At 42.1% G+C, this 15,389-nt stretch overlaps 1 protein-coding gene across 1 annotated transcript in view; it reads left to right on the top strand.

Annotated features, from left to right (window-relative positions):
• The window catches only part of adam12b (ADAM metallopeptidase domain 12b), a gene marked incomplete at both ends in the record, with an annotated part of 75,450 nt that overhangs the window by 38,280 nt on the left and 21,781 nt on the right, over window positions 1–15,389 (top strand). Inside the window, 7 exons of the mRNA XM_083988710.1 lie at window positions 17–93; window positions 834–1,023; window positions 2,820–2,885; window positions 3,704–3,775; window positions 4,172–4,341; window positions 5,124–5,208; window positions 7,884–8,032. Of these exons, the coding sequence (XP_083844836.1) occupies window positions 17–93; window positions 834–1,023; window positions 2,820–2,885; window positions 3,704–3,775; window positions 4,172–4,341; window positions 5,124–5,208; window positions 7,884–8,032 (809 nt within the window). The remainder of the gene's footprint in view (window positions 1–16; window positions 94–833; window positions 1,024–2,819; window positions 2,886–3,703; window positions 3,776–4,171; window positions 4,342–5,123; window positions 5,209–7,883; window positions 8,033–15,389) is intronic.

Below are 15,389 nucleotides of genomic sequence, written 5' to 3'. Positions count from 1 at the left end.
AATAATCTCTTTTTAGAATAACTGCTACTATCACGGGGAAGTGCAGGCACATCCAAACTCTGATGTCACCCTCAGCGCCTGCTCAGGCCTTCGGTAAGAAACACGACCAGCGTTTTGTATTCAAGCAGCATCTCAGTGGTGCCCTTTAAGTGCTATTTGCCACAGCAATGTTTATATTTACTTAAGTCATTCTGCACAGCAGCCCATCGCTCTTAAGCCCCTTAAGCGCGCTGTCAGTAAGTTGGTTGGTGTGACTCGCAGGAATAGAAAATGTCACACCTCATTGTCTTTGTCTTCAGAGGCATCTAGTGAATATCTGCCCTCCGTCTGGCAGTAGCAGGCCGGGCACCTCGCTGCTGCTAACGACCGAGCACAACTGGAAGATTTGAGAAATGGGCAACAGTCAAGTCTTCAGTCGCACAGTGTCATCTTCTGCTTAATTACACAGCAGGGAAACATTTTTGCAAAGAGAAAATGTTGTCTACCATGATGACCTTTTTATCAATGCAATAAAACTAATGACAAAGCGTATTAAATAATTAATCATTTGCTAAATATTCTTGATCTGAAATTGGAGAGCGTGTGTGCACAAAGCTATTCGGAGTTTTAACCCTAACAAGCCTGCTATTGAGATGACCTGTGTCATTTAACCCCTCTGCCATCAAAGACAGAGCGAAAAGTTTTTCAAGTTTTAACCGGCTTCAGTAAAAGTGAGCTATACCTCAGCTCTCACATATTCCATGAGAGAAAGTCACATTCAGTCAAACTCTGCATCTGAGGGATCGGTTGTACTTTGAAGCGTTGTTTTCAAACGTGCACTTCTGTCTCTGCAGAGGCTTCATCGCACTTGAAAACAAGACATTCATCATTGAACCGGTGCCCGGCCAAGACACCGGTTCCCACTTCATCTACAGAGTGGAAGAACTCACTCTGACCCCAGGAGCCTGCGGGCATGGCTTCAACATGTCTTCTGTTGCTCCTGAAAACCACATCAAAAGCCCCTTCCAATCCTTCCACACGAGGGTGAGATTAGTATTATGTTATTATCATGTATTATGTTTATATTGTATTAGGGCCGCTGGTTGTCTACATTATCATCGAGGCGAGCATTTTTTTTTTGTTGCATTTAATTGTTTCCAAAGGGTAAGACTAACATTCACTTTGGTGAAAGATAAATGGGCTTTTGACCAAAGATCAGCAAACTGGCAGCCAGACCAGTTTGGATAAGTTCCCTGAGGGTGTTGCCTTGGGCTTGACACTCATTTTATCTGCACTCAGAGCCCAACGTTGAGGGTCCATGCAGAAGAGTTGGCTGCTTATTTGCGCGGAGCAGGTGCAGGATCCATCTGCCCCGATTCCCAAGCATTAAAAACTCCATTAGAGTGAGGATGTGAAACTTACCGACATACAGTACTTAATGACCCCTGAGCAATAAAAAGCCTTTGGGATTTTACAAGAGCAGTTCTACCTTAACGGAAGGGACAAACTCATTAAAAAGATCACTGAATATCTTTGTGAGATTTTGTGTGGGGCCCTGGCTTTTCTAATGAATTCAATACACCAAGTAGCATGAAAGAAAATACAGCATCTGGTGGTTTACTGTAGGTGCAGATTTCAGAAAAAAAAGAAAAAGTTTTGACATTTTTGGAAACTTGCTTGTTTACTCTTTCTTCAGTAGTCAGATTGGATGATTGACACCCCTCCATATGTGTATGCCAAGTATGAAGCTCCAGCTTCCAGTTGGTTATATTTGCTTAAAAGGCTGAAAAAAAGGCTAGCTTGGCTTCATTACAAAGTTCAGTTCAAAGCTCACTACAGTATTTAACCTGTTAAATCCTTTTTAATCCAAGTGTAAAAATGGCAAGCCACAGTGGCTGATGGAAGTCATTATGCCCAACCTGTAAAATAGACCAGTAACTAAGTTGTTTTTGTGTTGATTACATAAAGAGGATATATAATGTTAATTACCTTTAGTGGATCGGGTTAACCCCAACCCTGTTAGATGGACTTGGATGGATCTTTATGCACAGCAACCCGTGCCAAGTCAGGCTAACCAGCTGCAGGGCGTAGCTTCGTGTGTACTCCGTTTTCCACAGGTCTTTGAAATCCTTTAAAGTTGAATGGAAATAAAATCAAGGCTTTAAAAGGTTTTGACAATAGATCATAGTTAACATGGGTTATTGAAAGTGTTTGGATTTATATATTTAGTGCTTAAATGGAAATCCAAGTACATTTTTTAGTTCTTTATATACTGTATACATATTGTTAGTGAACACAAACACATTGTTCTTCAGTGTTGAGGAACGCAAGAAAGTGACATACATTGCACCACTCCAACATTGTAGCACAACTGAGATGTGTTCAAAACATTTAGCCTCTCACTCTCTTTAATTTAATTGTCTGTGAGCTTCTGTAAATCCTGCTAGTTCTCATTATAGAAAATCTCTGGGTCGTAACAGTAATTAACCTTGATCCATAGCTCAAACTATACGGCGTTGTATTCCTGAATTCGAGGGAATTGGGCCTGGAAAGTCATTAAGTCCTTGAATTTGATGTATAAGAAAGTGTGGGAACCAATTTCTTTTCATATATCCAGTTCAGCAAAAAGGAGAATAAGTGTAGTTCTCAAAATGTTGATCTATTCCTTTAAATTGTTACGTATTAGTGTATTAAAATGCTTCATTTTAAGGTTTCGATTGTGTATCAGTTGTTTGTTCATATTTGCCGGTGTTTAAAATTTAGAGTAGACATCAAGTAACATCAAGTAAATAAGTCACAGTGTATTTTCTAACATGCAGCATCTCTGTTTTTCATTTCAGCATAAAAGGCATGCTCAGAAGACAACCAAATACGTTGAGCTGATCATTGTTGCTGACAACAGAGAGGTAATACACCAGCCTTGCTTCCATTCACAAAGGCTGTTTTTGAACAACCCAAAACAACACAGTGCAAACACAGCTCCTCTTCATACACCAAAAAAAGCAGGGTAAGCCGTAGTAACAGTAGAGCAAGTCCCACAGGAGCTGCAGAATTAGGTCAGTGTGCAGCAAGCAGTGTGGTCTGGTGGCAGCAGCTCCGTTTTGAAAGGAAGTGCTGAATGATTCCCCAGCGGCGCAGACAGGAAACAGGAAAAAGCCGTGTGGATAGAGAGGAGTCTCTCCCGTAAGCAACGACAAGCTCATTGTGAGGTTTCCTCCTGGCCACTAATGCCACTGACCTGAATGGAGAGAAAGGAAATGAAAACAAAAGGAAAGGAATAAGGGATCAAGTGTTTTGTCAGCCCTCAGATTTTGAAGTCCAGCACCTGCGCAGGTGAATGCTCTGTTGGATGGAAATAGAAGGCCTGACTTTGCTGCAATTTGGATCCACGGCTTCACAGGCTGTCAGATCTGCCAATATACCTGCTCCCTGTGGCCGTGCCATTCGTCTCTCCAACACTGGGAGATTTTTCTACATCCAGATGGTCACAGCTTGACAGCCTGCCTAGCACACAGTAAAACGTATTGCCTGTGAATACTGTGAGCGTCTGATTCATACGAAATAATGCCTTTGCGGGTGTTCTGTGTTGTTTTCATGCCTTTTTAGCTCCGCAAATGACTGTAAACACAGCAACACTGTGTCATTTATGTCGTCTTGCAAAACAAATGCTGTGCGTGTAAATGTTACAATTTCTACCACTGATTACATGTCATTTTGTTTGCAGTTTCAGAAACAGGGGAAGGACGTGGACAAGGTGAAACAGAGACTGGCAGAGATAGCCAATTATGTGGACAAGGTAAAACATTCTCTCCCCTTTGCACAGAAGGGATAAATCACATTTTTAAAATAGAAATATTGCTGGCAGCAGAGATTAATGGGATGACTGTGTGATATATTAATGTCCTACTAAAACAGCTGCTTTGAGTCTGTCTAAAACCTCTGCCAGAGCTGTGGATCTGTAGCTAGAAGATAGAGTAGGCAGATGGATTTACTTGAAGGAAGCATGGATAGAGACATGGAGATATGTTCAGATCATTTGAAAAACATGACCAAAAAAAATGTCACTGATCAAAGGGTAAGATTCAGGGCTGCCATAATAAAATGTAACGCAGTTCAATGAATTGAGTGACCAAAGGTAAAAATGTCATGTAGTTTAAGCTTTATAAAACCCTGCGAATGTGCTTCCCTTCAGTTCTACAGGGCTCTGAACATCCGGGTGGCCCTGGTGGGTCTCGAGGTTTGGAGTGACTCTGATAAATGTCCCGTCACCCAGGATCCCTTCACCACTTTGCACGAGTTCCTCGACTGGAGGAAAGTCAAGCTGCTGCCTCAGAAGCCGCACGACAATGCTCAGCTCATAAGGTGGAAATTTAATTTCACAGAATATAAATGGAGCCCAGAAGTGAAAAATGAAATGTTCATACCCGTACAAGAAAACAGATCCTTGCAGGGCTGTAGAAGTTGTTAGACATGTCTCAGCTCATTTGCTTATACTTTACATTGGTGCAAACTGTTTTCTCATTTCCCATTAATTTTACTGTTGGTCGTAAATAAGCCCACAGAGATTTGAACATCTTGTTTCTGTAAATTTATTTTCATAGGATACTGAAATTACCTTACAAATATATACTTTTGTTGGGTTATTTATTTATTTGGATCCCATTTATTTGTCACCTTGGCAACAACTCCTTTTCCTGGGATCTATATACTGTATAGAGTATCTTTACTGGTACTTGCCACATATAATTGATACAAACAGTTGTATTATCACCATTTCTCCATTATATCAAAACAATAAAACATCACATTCATAATGAAAATTAAGTTTAAGCTTATTTTGCTTATTTATGTTGTAGCCCTGCCTCAGAAATAGGATTTAGATAAGTACTTCCACGTGCTGTTCCTTGGTTGAGGTGACTTCTCCTCACCCGCCTTGTAAACAGCAGTGGATACTTCCTGATAAGAACAATTTTGAAAAACACTTTAAAAACTGTATTTTTAAACATTTCCCAACAAATCAATACCACATAATAACATGGTTGGAAATTCATCTAAGATTTAATCTAAAACCAACAGACTAAAAAAAATTCAATATGACATTTTAATCCCCTCTCCACCCTCCTTCTGTCCTCTGTGCTCTGCAGCGGGGTTTACTTCCAGGGCACCACTATTGGCATGGCGCCCATCATGAGCATGTGCACGGTAGAGCAATCTGGAGGCATTGTCATGGTGAGTATAAAACCCTCTCGCTGCTCCCACCACGCCTCCGCCCTCCTCTTCCTCCATGCATCCCGATTGTATCAGTGTGGACATTGTTCAGATTCAACAATCTAACACAATCCAGACACGATTTACACAGAAAAAGGTGTTTGTTTTTTTCGCCGGGAGGGGCATTTCAGACAGGTCCAGGAGGATGTCATGCTTTTAAGGTTAATGATATTTGTACTTGAGCTCCCTCAACAGTCGTACCGAAGCTAAGTGCTCAAAGTATTATGTAAAAATATACCCTCAGCTGGTTTGTAGTGCAGATACACACACCCTTGTAAGATCATTTGAAGTCATTCAATCAGGCTTTCCGGTGACATCTCTAAAAGGGTTGGGCTGAATAAAAGGCCGCAGTGTTTAAACAAAACATTTTTATGAGATGTGATAAATTGTTGATGCAAGCTCTCACAGACACACATTTGAATCAAAATGCATTTTTTACACACAACTGTGCATCGCCCCTTGGTACATTAAATTATTGCACATAGTAAATTAGCTGCCTGTTGGGCTCCTCCACCTGCTGTAGCACTTGACATCCATGCCAAATTGGAAAGTGGTTATCTGCCCATTGCTATTACATCCCAGCCCAGATGTGTATCCCCCCATTAATAGATATGTTTTGCTGGCTGTGGCTGTGGTGAGGCTTCTCCAGATGTTTGTCCCCATTACTTACGGACGGCAGAAGATTTGGATCGAGATTAAAGGAAAATTTAACCAGTTAAAGGGGCAGCCAGATGAGATGAGATGAGATGAACCTTTTCTCAGACCCTACACTGCCATGTGTTAATCATCCTCAAAGCCTTTACGAAGCCTGTATGTTCTTTGCGTTTATACATCATGATGTTATTTATTTTCTCAGCTAAGCTCTTATTGGTCTTTCCATGTGAATGCTTGGTTTTAAACTGTGACGGCTGACAATATCCACTTTTTTATATGGCATTCTTGTCTGTGAGTTATTTTCTCACATGGCTGGAAGTGATATCAGAGAGACTATCAGAGCATTTCTTGGTTGGAGCCAACACTATCAAAATCTCACCATCACAACAATGGCTTATAGCGGCTTCAAAGTAATGACTGTGGCTTCTTAGAGTTTCATCCATTTCTGCTGACTCTGATATTGCACTTTTTTGTGAGGAGGCACTCGGCTATGAATTACACACACACACACACACACACACACAAACACGCACGCAGACAGAGACACACACACTGATAAAATATGACAGAAGCAGATGAAAGTTTTCCCAGCCTTCTCTTTACAAGGCGGGGTGCAGTTACCCATGATGCTGCTCTGTAATCAGAGAAGAAAGTGGCTCAACTTGCCTCCAACTTTGACATATAACCCCGCCCTCAAAGGAAGCATGTCATTGTCTCATGTACATGAGCATTCGAGGACCACAGTAAGATAAACAGTAGCCAAGTGGGGGGCCGCTTTCTCAGGGGGTTGTGAGATTTGAAATACTAAAACATGCACATTATTAAGGTTTTTCAGACAAGCTTCTTTCTTTTTTTTCAACCTTATCCAACATGTACCCAAACTGCCCCCAGTTTTGCAGCACTTATCTATCTCAAGGCTGCAAGATGCTTCTCCGGGGATTATTTGCAGAGGTTTTCTCTGTCTGTTTTCTTTTGCTTTTTTGTTATGTTTATTCTCCTCTGTGTGCTTCTACAACCTACTGCATGGTTACATGTGACTCTGTTCTCAGTTTAGACATGCAGAGATGTTAACACACATCTTTAGAGACCCATAACTCCAGCATAAGTAACTCACCCACTCAGAGGTGCAGTGAATGTGGAATTAATGCTATTTATTTATCTGTAGTTATGGAAATCTGTATGGAAAGTTGCTGATAGGTGAATTTTGTTATATATGGACAGAACCAAACTTCCCTTTCTTCTGTTCTTCATGCTAAACTAAGCTCACCAGCTGCTGGTGTATACGCACAATACACACACAGAATCGGTTTTGGTTAGAAAGTGAATGTCTCCCAAATTTCCTTCTTAACGTGGGAAATGACAAAAGATAAGAGACTGCTGCCATCGTGTAATTCATCCCTCTCTGTCTCTTCTCCAGTTCCACTTTCATATAAACAACACTGACTTAATTTCCCAGTCACCCACTCCCTCCCCATGTCTGTCTCCCTCTCAGCACGTCTGTCTGCAAAACTAGGTGAGACTGAAACTTCACCTCTCCGCGTCATTCTCCATCCCTGTTGCCTTGTTGCAGGGCAGTTGTCTCGCTTATCAATGTGCTAGCGAAGTCATACAGCGGTAGGTTCACGGAGCTTCCCGCAGTGGCTGTTTCCCCTGACTGCGGGTATGATTGGGTCTGCGGGGGTAATGGAACAGCAGATGAATTCAGGCCTCCATGAGGAGAATGAGTAATAGAAGAAGGATGAGGAGGGGGCCGGTTCAGACAAGTTACCGAACAGTTTCAGGAATCTGCACCTTTGGAAGTGTCGTCTTTGAACTTTTGCGTTTTCTGTCTCCTTTTCTGTGCTCTTCTTCACTTTGGTTAGGTTCTTACACAAAGCTTGCTCCGGGAACTGTGATTGAACTTACAATATATAGGATTACACGCGGTTAGCATGTTCTCATGTCATGGGTTTCCCTCCCCCCCTCTCCCCCCCCTGCTGCAGGATCACTCCGAGAACCCACTGGGTGCAGCCGTGACTTTGGCACACGAACTGGGACACAATTTTGGCATGAACCACGACACCCCAGAGCGCGGCTGTGGCTGCAGGATGACCGTCGATCGTGGAGGCTGCATCATGACTCCTTCCACAGGGTGAGATTCATTTGTTCTTCTCTCCAGGAAACAACTTTATGATTTATGATTGAAGCTCAACAAGAGTGTGACACATGTTTCAGAAGCAAGACTGGTCAAAGCAGCTTGTAGAAAAACATTAATTAAGTGCCCTCATTGCACCACATTGCCATTTCATTATATCACTATATGATATGTATTTAGATTAGAATTATAGGACAACATGATAAATGTTTTTCCATAGTTACATTTTTCCATTTCTGGTCTATTCCCGGAAGATCTAGCAGGGAACAAAGTTAGTAAAAGTGGCCTGACATTAGCACACACAGAAGCTTAAAATTGTGACTATAGGCTGTTTTCTCTCTGTTGTGAGCGTTCATTTAGAGTCATTAAACAATTACCCTTTAAAAGCCTTGTTAAACACAGCTACAGGATTTAAAGTGTTTATCGGCTTAACTTCTCTGAATAAATGAGTGACTTCTTCAGCACCTAAACAGTCGCATGAGATAAATGAAGCTGCACTAGTTGCACACACGTAGGATCATTCCATCTCAACATGATGCTCCATTGTTTATACGTTGATGTATGAGAAGAGGGCTCAAACACACACACACGGATACACACAGGCACACACTGGCCTGCGACTAAAGCAGCTGCACTAGCATTCTGCCCGTGTTGCCTGGGTCGCTGAGATAACGGCGCTGCTGCAAGTGATGGACTCTGTGACTGTTAGTAAACAGCGAGCAGATAAGGCGAACCCAGAGCGCAATACCAGATTTCACCCTTGGTCTGGTGCCAGTCTGGTTTGTCTGATGGATAAACTCCACAGCGTTCTGAAGAAGACAGAGAAAAAAGGCTGAAAGACACAGTTACTATTGTTCTTGAAAGATTATGTTGAGTTCCCTTAATACATAAAAAAAAAAAAAAAAAAAACAGTTCATACAAACACCAACTGTAGCCAAAGCCTGTCCTACATATCAATGCATGTCAATGGGGATTTGTGCAGTTTTGATAATGCCACAGGAATGTTTTCCTAATCTTTTCGTAAAATGTTCTGGCTGAGCCAAGAGTTGTATGTTTGTAGTATGTCGGAGTTTGACGTGTGCACCCAGTGTTTCCAAGGTGATAGTGGAGGAAACGGTGTAAAGAGCTGTAGCAAGTGGAGTTTGGTCAGCTGTGAGAAGGTTATGATCAGAGAGGCAGCCAGGACAAAAATATTTTTAGTGTATGTTATGCATCCTTGTAAAATGTAACTATCAGCCAATAAAGAGTTAAAGATTTTTTTCAAACATCCAAACATCTGTAATTACATCAGTCAGGGTAAAGCCAGAACCAGACCAGTTCCTAATTGCAAAGACAGTGTGAAGCAGCTGCATTAGTCAAAGACAGAGGAAGAAAACTGGGAGATAAAAGGACAAACAAACACAGAAGAGTTCAGAGAAATGCTGAAAAGAGTAAAGACAGCTGTTTGCACTACAGCACCTGAATTAAAATGACATTAACTACAGTGATGTGCTCAGATCTGAAGCACCTGTGAAAGGATTTCCCAGGCCCTAGTTGTGGCTTCTGTCATTAAAAAACACACATTAAAGGCAGATAAAATAAGCAGTGACGGAAAACCACAGATGGTTTTCTGAGCACATCCTTCAAAATGCTACAAAAGCTGCTGAAAAACACATGAATCTATAACTTTCCTATGCTCCAGAACTGTCCCAGAAAAACTTGAATGACCTTTTACTGTACAAATAGAAAAGAGGGGAGGGCATGTGGGGGGAGGGCGAGTGGCGGGGGCTCAGAAACTGTGTTTGTTTGTACAGCCACTGGTAACGGTGAGCTCATCCTGCTGTTCTCATTCTCCAACATTTATTCCAGAGAAAGAGAAAATGCATAATGCACACAGAGCACCGCTGGATTCATGCAGCGTGGCTCTTAGATATGCACGCAGTGTACTGATGTGATGACTTTGCTGTAGTGCGTCAGCGGCCAAAGATATCTAATGTTGTCATGCAGGGAGTTGAGAAAAAATGACGATCTGATCTAAATGAGTTAGAACGGGTCACGGCACTATCGAATTCTCTGTAACAGAATAGGTTAATGAAGCACAGCCGCTCCCACTCAGCACCGCCTGCTACATAATTATGAGATTAGACACATTAACAGTTGAGAGAGGTGATCAGTGACCTTTCATTTAAAACTCGCTCCTCTGTTTGCAAAGTAAAGAGAGCAGGATAAATCCATACACTGCTGATGTGTCGTCTGCCAATTATGTGTTGATACAATGACTCCAACTATCAATATTTCCCTGTCTAATTATTCATATTTTAATCATGCATTGACCACCAGTCATTGCAGTCTGTATGTTTGTGTTCAGTGAAGATGACTAGTACCATATTTAGTGGAGTTCATTGACTTTTTCATACGCTGGCACCACTGTGGTGCAGAGCTTAGCACTATCGCCTCACAGCAAGAAGGTTCTGGGTTTATGTTAATGTCACTCTGTCTACGGGATTTGTGAACAAGCTTTTTATTTATTTTTTTGGTGTTTTTGTTGTTGAGACGTTCCCCATCATGGTGTGGTAACGGCTTATTTACAGGCCAAACAAATCAGACTACAGAACTTTACACTCGTACTTATGTTCTTCTTACATAGCTTTTTATTTTTTTTTATGTTTTTATATTAAGGGTAAGAGACCAACTGTGTTGTCTAGACAGTGTTGTTATTTAGATGATATCAGCCGAAGCTGCGTTAGACTTTAAGCCACAGAGTCTGAAGTTTGTCACGTGTTGTCCAGAGTTTCCTAGGCAGGTTAAAAGAGAAAAATTATCTCCTTACCCAAGTTTTATTTTATTCTATTTTTCTTTTTTTCTTTCTTTTTATATTAGCAGCCTCCCTTGACCCTCAGCCCAGATGCCTTCAGAATGTCAAACACATCGTTGTAAAGCAGTGCAGCTCATTTGACTGTGTGTTTGGGATACTCTTAGCTTAGACTTGCTAATGGAGGAGAGGACAGGCTGCATCTAAATGACATGATTATCAGTGACGCTGCCAGCTGCAATCAGGGCCAGGGCACAAAGAGAGATCCGCAGAGAGGTGCTTTATGCCTGGATAGACAGGCAGAGTGAGGAAGCAGCGGCTTTATTTGCCTTTTATCTCCCTCAGTGGTAAAGCGGGAGGGGAAACACAAGAGAGGTAAAGGTGAGAGTGAGAGACAAACAGGAGAGGGATGACAGTGAAGGAATTATTTAGGTACACATGGACAACTATGACAGGCGTATGAGACTGGCCACAGGAGATTTGTGTCATAACAATGAGTGGAAATTTGAAGTATAGAGGAAGGGAACAGAGTTTACATGGACATTTTGAAGTGGAGATGTCTTTTAGAAGTTGAGCTAAGAGTTGCATCACATGAACGTGGGGAGAAAGCTCAAAAGTGCTTTCCCATGTCTGTAAGTGTGACTGAGAAGAGAGGTGAAGCCCAGCGGGGAGTGGTGGCTCGACTGCGAGGCCAAGAGGTGAACACTTTGTCAAGACAATAGGAGGGAGCCTGTGACTCTTGTTATTTTCTCGTCGAAGTGACAAGAGTGCAAGTGAGGTGAGAAGGTACAAAATGTCATTATCTGCTGTGGAGAGGAGGGAGGAAGCTAGTTAGGCTGCCAGTGGGTAAATGTTTGCAGTAAATTTAGCTCGTGTTTTGCTTTTCCTCTTGGTATTTAATCACCATAGGCTCCTGCCAGCGTTGCAGCCTAACATTTGCTGAAAGGTCAGACATGTCGCTCCTGCTTAGCTCGACCTAAATGCATGTCAGTCTGTGGTGCAGCACAGACAGCGCCGGAGACAGCTCGATGTCGATCCGAGAGCCGGCAAAAAAAAGGAAGAGCCCCTCGTGTGGCCGGTGCCTCCACTGTTTACAGACCCATTTCACTCCCCATCCAGACTGACGTTTCCTCCTCTTTCTGAACCCACCGGCCTCACATGCTGAGATGATTAAACTGACAGGAATCATCTGCGCTGCACATATGGCTTCAGATCCAGGAAAAGCTGCTCGGTGCACAAGAGACTGTATCTTCGCATCTCACTACACAGTCAATAAGAGCTCAGCTGAATGCTACAAGATCATTTTGTAAGTTACTACGAAAAAGACTGCCTGCTTTATTCCCCCTCCATTCACCGGGCTCTGCCGTGCTATTTCAGTGAGTCTTAAGGTGGATTCCTCCAATTTTTTGCACACAGAGTTCAGCTTATTTGTCACAAGGAGCCACTACTCCACCTGTGAAAACAACTATATAAAGCTACTATAGAGCTGTGGATCCCAGTCAGTCAGTGTTTTCTTGCCATACAATGGATAAAATCTCACATTCTTCAATTTGATGAGTGTCCCCAGCTGTACGGATGCAGCGCTGCGCTGCTGAAATGCACCTTTAAATCATTTATTTGAAGTCTGTGTTTAAGCTATTAAATTTTATGATCTCATGGCTGCTTTTTTCAGATGCACTGACTAACTGTCAATTTGGGAAAACTGTTTTGAAATAGATATTGTTTCACTCATGTTGCACATTTGCTCACAGATAAATCGTTACAGTCAGGAGCAGCTGAAGAATTTGTATTTCTTAGTTTGATATTGTGTATTCTTGGAAAGCTTTGTTTCAGTCTTACTCTTCCTCTTCATACCTGAGCAGATGGTTTGTTTCAACAGAAGGTGAAAGGCAACTCACTGGTATATAGGAGAGACAGTGGCATCCTGCTGAGAGAGCCTTCTTCGCTTCCTTTTAAGTTGCTTTTTTTTGTTTTTTTAATTATTATTTTTGCATTTTTGCTCACGGCTCTGCTTTATTCAACTTCCCCTTTAAAGTTCTCGGATGCCAAAGCACAGTGGCTGTCCATTGTATGAGAAAGCAGGACTCCAGTCATCATTGTGGCGTATAGGCAGCTCAGACAGCAGATGGTGAAACCTAGTGAAGCATGCACTGTTGACTTTTCAGAGAGAAAGTCAATATGGGAGGGGTAAATATCTGTTCTTCTCTCCCATTTTTACAATTTCCATGACAGATTTCACATACGTTAGGAAAAGACAACAAAAGCGAACAGACAACATTAGATAATTAGATTTTTTTTTTTCTTCTGCCATGGCAGCTTCACTAACTGAGATGCATGGGGCCACACGTTTTCTTCAGTCACTACACAAATGAATGAGGCTGGATGACACTGATGCAGTGTAGCGTCTTAACAATGTGTTTCTCTCAAGGTGAATAACATATTTGCCTTTCAGACAGTAACAACAGGACTGAAAAAAATAGACTGCCTAATTAGATTTTGTGTAACTTTTGTGTGCAGCCATAACAGTTCCACCCCAGCTGACTACACCTGGAGACGGTGCAGGGCTTTAAGCTAATATTATCCAGGGAAACCTACACGCGCTTCTCAGCTAATTTCCTGGACAGCAGAGCAGCCATGTGGTCTCAGCTGTGATAATACACACCCTCAACATGGGTCTAGTGCAGACGGGGATCTGTACATTGGAGCTGTTCCTACGTTATTTAATGCTGATTTATAGCATGTCTTTTTTTATGGGTTTATTGAAAACTCCTGGTGCTGTGAACATATTTGTTGACTTTAATCCTTATGACTGTCTGAATTACCTTCAAACATGGCATATCCTAAGATATATCTGTAGTTAGAATGAAAGAATTAAGCAAAATGAATGAAAATATGTATAATATATATATAATTCATGAAACACATGTTTCAGTCAACAGTTTAATTAATTCACATGTATTTTCAATTGTATTCTTCTCACTTGTTTTCGATGGGCGGGACTCAAATTTGATCAACCACTCACTCCTGATGTGGGAAATTTGCAGCATCTGTTCACATTCAATTCTTAACAGATAATAACTGAGGATGTTTTCCCCCCGTTTCATCTCTGATTTTCACTTATTTCTTCATGGATATTTAATGTAAAATGAGAAAAACCATTTGCATTTTAAACCATTTAAATATTACAGTCCACCAATAAACCCCTGTTCAGTTTGACATTCAGCCTGTACGGAAACACTTGGAAAGCACCACAACAGTTAAAGTTCACAGTACTGTAGCTGTAGTTATATACCATAAGAACAATGGCAGGGTTGCACAGTATATAACGGTGGACATAGTGGACAGATGCTTGGATAGCTTAGCCCAGATGAGTAAATGTGTTTTTGGTTCAGACTGTCACTGTTTTAGTAGATAAATCAGTCAATAGTCTGGAAAAAGGAGGCTAACTCTTCAAAACATATGAGCTCTGCTGCTTCTGCCTCAGAGCTCTGGCTGTGTTCGTTCTGCTGAACTCATTTTGATTTTAGTATAGCCTACATGAATCTACTAGATGCTTCTAATACTTACCATGTGGGTCCAATTTAGTCTCAAGAAACCTGATTTTCCCTCAGTGAAAAAAAAAAAATCTCTAACTGACAACCGTCCCAACATTTACTATTAAGGCCGGTTTATTAAGAACAGACACTGTTTACTTACTCATACACATTCCATCCACTCATGCAGATCCCGAAACATGCCTGTGTTCTGTTATCAGCGGCAGCCCATGGTATATTTACAAGGGGGCCGGTCTGCTCCGTGCCATTGTGTGATCTGCGTAGTGTCTCTCTATCCTTGATTTGGTGAAGGGTCCCCATAGACAGGGCAGAAAAGCTCTCTCTCTCCGACTAAAAAGACTCTAACAAGTGGATTATGGGGGCAGACGAGGGCGGACAGAGACAGGTCGATTGCCTTTTTGGTCAGTGAGAGATGAAAGCGCCCGACACTCAAAGGTGGACAGTTTGTGAAGTGGACGGAGCTCTTTCATCCATGGGCGCCTGTTAGAAGACAATGTTTTTCAGTGTTCTATGTTCTTGGGAAATCTGTATTCTTTTGGAGAGAGGGGAAAAAAAACAACAAAAAAAACACAGATTTCTTTCCCATTGAATGCCTCCACCGTTATCTCTCGTCCCCTCAGGAGGAGCTTCTCTATAGTCAACTAACAGCAGTGAAATATCCATGCAGTTGCAGCAGCCAAATCCCCCTTAGGCAAAGGCAAAGCATCACATACCCCCTCCCCCCTCTTCCCCCTCCCCTCCCCTCCACCTCTGTCCAACGCCAGGCTCCACAAACATATTCTGTGTAATGTTGAATTTCCACAAATCTGCCCTGTCAAGCCCCGAGCTCTGCAGACAGTCTCCACGCCCCGTTGCATTTGAAGACCCCAGTCAGTCCATCACTGCATAAGTACGTGTATGACATGTTTCTGTCTGAAGTCAAGCTTTTCAAGCTCCCGATGCCAGCTGCTGCTTCTCCGTATGCCACGTCTGCCAATCCTCTCTTGCTCGCCGTTGCTCCTTGTTACCC

Source organism: Trachurus trachurus, assembly GCF_905171665.1.
Source record: "Trachurus trachurus genome assembly, chromosome: 15".
NCBI lineage: Eukaryota > Metazoa > Chordata > Actinopteri > Carangiformes > Carangidae > Trachurus > Trachurus trachurus.
This window is presented reverse-complemented; position numbering and strand designations above follow the sequence as displayed.